This window comes from Otolemur garnettii, unplaced genomic scaffold (assembly GCF_000181295.1).
Source record: "Otolemur garnettii isolate 467f Iridium unplaced genomic scaffold, OtoGar3 scaffold00288, whole genome shotgun sequence".
Classification (NCBI taxonomy): Eukaryota; Metazoa; Chordata; class Mammalia; order Primates; family Galagidae; genus Otolemur; species Otolemur garnettii.
The window spans coordinates 968,682-972,535 of record NW_003852683.1 but is presented as its reverse complement, the minus strand read 5'-3'; the positions used below and the strand labels follow the sequence as shown (position 1 = coordinate 972,535).

General features: G+C 48.2%; 1 protein-coding gene across 1 annotated transcript in view; it reads right to left on the bottom strand.

The window, feature by feature from the left end:
* PPP2R1A (protein phosphatase 2 scaffold subunit Aalpha) overlaps window positions 1–2,132 on the bottom strand; it is a 27,280-nt gene extending 25,148 nt beyond the window's left edge. Inside the window, exon 1 of the mRNA XM_003803241.3 lies at window positions 1,761–2,132. Within this exon, the coding sequence (XP_003803289.1) occupies window positions 1,761–1,838 (78 nt within the window). The 5' untranslated portion in view covers window positions 1,839–2,132. The remainder of the gene's footprint in view (window positions 1–1,760) is intronic.
* Window positions 2,133–3,854: the final 1,722 nt, after the last annotated feature.

The following is a 3,854-nucleotide window of genomic DNA, read 5'->3' as shown; positions in this document are numbered from 1 at the left end:
AGGCTGACACAAGGGAATCACTTGAGCCCAAGAGTTTGAGGTTGCTGAGAGCTATGATGCTCCAGCACTCTACCCAGGGCCACAAAGTGAGACTCTGTCCAAAAAAAGAGTAGCATTAGCAGTAGTAATAATTCCACTAGTATCATGGGTTGAATGGCAGCCCCCAAAAGATATGTCCCAGTCCTAATCCTCAGTACTCAGGAACATGAAAATAGAGTTATACAGCACCTACTGTTAAGAGTAAGCACCCAATAATTTGTTACAGAGATGGTTTAAGTTAGAGATTAACATTTTTTTCCCTGAAATAGGCCAGATAGTAAGTACTTTTAAGCCATGAGTGCAAGATTCTCTCTGTTACAACTACTCAACACAACTGCTAGAGCACAAAAGCAGCCATTTACCATTTGCTGAATACCAGCGCCTAGAAAAGTGCCCTGTACAGACAGAACAAACGCCCAATAAATACGGATTCACTATCATAGCACCCTGTTTGTTTCTTTCCCACCATTTTTTACCCAGTAATATATTTAGCGTATACCTATTTCACACCTGGCTCTCATGTAGCAACTGGTGTCCCCAGCACCTCGCATGATACATGGCAGGTACTTTTTGAACAAAAGAATTCATACAATAGCCCCACGAACTAGATAATTATCACCACTTGCAAGAAGAGGAAATCAAAGCTTACACAGATTAACTAGCTTGCCTCTGTCAATCAGCACGAAGTGGAAGAGACATGAACACAGCCTGAAAGCAGAAAAAGGGACCCAGGAGGCCAAGTTCAGGTTGAGCAGGTTTCCCGGGGCACCCCGTTCAATTTTATAAATGGGAACATTGAGACCTAAATGGAGGATGGGACCTCTTCAATCACCACTGACAATAATTATTAAATTTTATTGAACCCACACAATAAGCCATATACCATTCTATCTTATTATTAACACCTTCAGTCCCTCACAATTACTTATCAATAGGATTACTGGCCTATTTTATGGACTACAGAGGCCCAGAGTGGTAAAAATAATTTTCGGAAGTCACACGGCAAATAAGAAGTGAACCTGCGCTCCTAACTGCTCTCATCTCCAGCCAGCCGGGCACAGAGCCCCGGGCCACCCTAGCCCATACCCGAAATTTGTTAGTCTGCTTCGTAAACTGCTCCCCCTCAGCTCCTGGTCATTGCGAAGATGGCGCGGGAGGGGGGCGGACTCTACAACATATTTCGCTCCTAAATCAGCTAGTGCCCCCACTATTTGGGGCTAAGGGTTCTTTTTGCGTCCCCCTGCTTTTAGAGGACCTGAACCAAAATCAGATGTGAAAAGAGGGCAAAAGTGGGATGGCAGCCTTCGCAGTTCAGTCACCATTTGGCCCAGAAAAACCCCCCCGGTTCCCCGTAAATCAGGCAGCCCCTCCCCCGCTCGAAGTAAGTCATGCGCCCCAAGGAGCCATTCAGAAGCGGCCGCCAATCACAGAACCCTCCTGAGTCCTCCACCCCGACTGCGGCCTCCCGGAACCTAGGCCACCGCGCGCACTTGGCAGGAGCAGGACCCTCGAGGCTTCCTCTGCCCCCGCCCTGCGCTGAAGTGACACCCAATCCGGGACGCCGTGTGACCAAGACGGAGGACCTAAGACAATAAGAGCTGCGCGCTGATTGGCCGCCGCCCCCTTCCGCCACTCCCAGCGAACGCTGAGCCTCCTCCGCGAGGACCTCCCGGGCCCCCATGTCGTCCTCCCTACCTCTCCCAAGACCTGTAGCCGCCTACCTGAACATCCTCGTTGCGGAGTTCGTCTATGAGCACCGCGATAGGGTAAAGAGAGTCGTCGCCATCGGCCGCCGCCATCTTGCCTCCGTCCCGTTTATGTCAGACTGCGGCCAGCGCTGTGCTGAATCGGAGGTAGGAAGGGGCAGGGCTGGGAGGAGGAGGAAAGGCGGACGTGGGGACGCCTGTCCCACTTTACAGGGGCTGCCCCACGGTCATTGGCCGCGCTCCTCAGCCCAAGCCCGCGTTTCTTTGGTCGAGATACGTGAAGTCCCGCCCACTGCCCATTTGCCATTGGTCGAATGAACCAGATTTGGTTTGCGGAGCCTAGGAAAAGCCGGGAAGCGGAAGTAGGGCGTCTTAGCGACCAAGATTGTGCCCGCCTACGTCGCCCCTAACAACAGCCGAAACGAGCAGTTGTTTCTAACCAATAAGGGGTGGTATTAGGAGGAAGCCAAGTCCGCCCTTCCGCGAGGGCGGGAGAGGGTTCTGCTTGTGCATCATTAGTAATGAGTGACGTCACGTGGGCTCCCGCTTTCTGTAAGGTTTTGGCTTCACTGGCGGTGGTCCGCCTAGTTGGCGGTCGGCTCTTCGATTCCCTCGTGCGAGAGGAGGAGAGCGTGATTACGTGATTTGTGCTTGATTTAAGCTTGAAACCCAGAAAAGGAGGCGGCTTGCTTTGTTCTATAGATAAAACACAAGCCCCTCAGACTTGGGTTTTCAAGGCCGAATTATTTTGAGTCCTGCGTCCTTACAGGTGTCTGAGTGTATCTTGCTTTTTCCTGCCTACAAGCCTCTTTGTACCTTCTTGGAGTGCAGTTCATAGTCACTTGTGAGATCTCTACTTAAAACTCTCCCCTGCCCTGACTTTGTTCAGGTTCTGCCCTCTGGGGTTCCACAGCCACAGAATTTCTCCCACACAATTCCCATCCCTGGACAAAGGCTGTGACTACTATAAGTTTGGGACTGTCTCCTCCCCTGCATGGAGCAGGGTTGGATCTGACTAATCGCTGTTCTTATACACAATCAGAGGACCACCATAACTGAGGGGATTGGGAAGAGGGGATGGGAAGGATGTTCCTTCCTCCATTATTGCTACTTGAAGGGCCGGACTGATTTTGAACTCCTTGATGGGTATGAATACCACAAGGATCTATTCCGGACTCCAGTTAGGAAACCATGACTCATAAAAATGGGAACAGAGTTGGATATTTCAGCCCTTGCCCTCCATATTCCCCACGACCCCCAAGCCATTAAGGTTACGCTCTTAGCTAAGGGTTCCTGGGCTGCTGTCGGGCTGGTTGGGATCTTGGGCTGGGGACCTTAGTTTTACGTGCCCATGGCCTAGGAATTTTCAAAAGCCTATGAGGCTTTATTATATCGCAGAAACAAAGACTCTCCAGAGATTGAGGGTTCAATCCCACATGACTGTCCCCCTACTTGCAATGCTAATCGTAAACCCCACATTATTTTACCTGTGCTTCTGACCAACTGGCTGTAAATCAGGGTTCTTATAACCTTCTTCTCAGATTTGATTAATTTGCTAAAGAAGCTAACAGAACTCAGGGAAACACTCAGTTTATCAGTTTATTATAAAGACTATTACAAAGGATACACGTGAGATGCATCTGACGAGGTATTAGGGTGAGAGTGAGACATTTCCATACCCTCCCTGGATGCACCACCCTCCAAGGAATCTATTACCTATCTAGAAGCTCTCCAAACCCTGTCCTTTTGAGTTTTATGGAGGCTTCATTACTTATAAGTGATTGATTAAACCACCTACCATTGGCGATTAGCTTAACTTTTAGTCCCTTTCCTGTTAGGATTTTGATAGGGATTGCACTAAATCTTTATATCTTTTGGGGAGTATTGCCATTTTAGTAACACCAACTCTTCCAATCCACAAATGCGAGTATCCTGACATTTCTTAGGCTTTAATTTCTTTTGGCAGTGCATTGTCATTTTCAGTGTATAAATCTTCCATTTTCTTGGTTAAATTTATTCCTATTTCATTCTTTCCAATACTATTATAAATGGAATTGTTTATATAAGTGACATTTCAATTTGTTGATTGCTTATGTCCAGAAATATAAC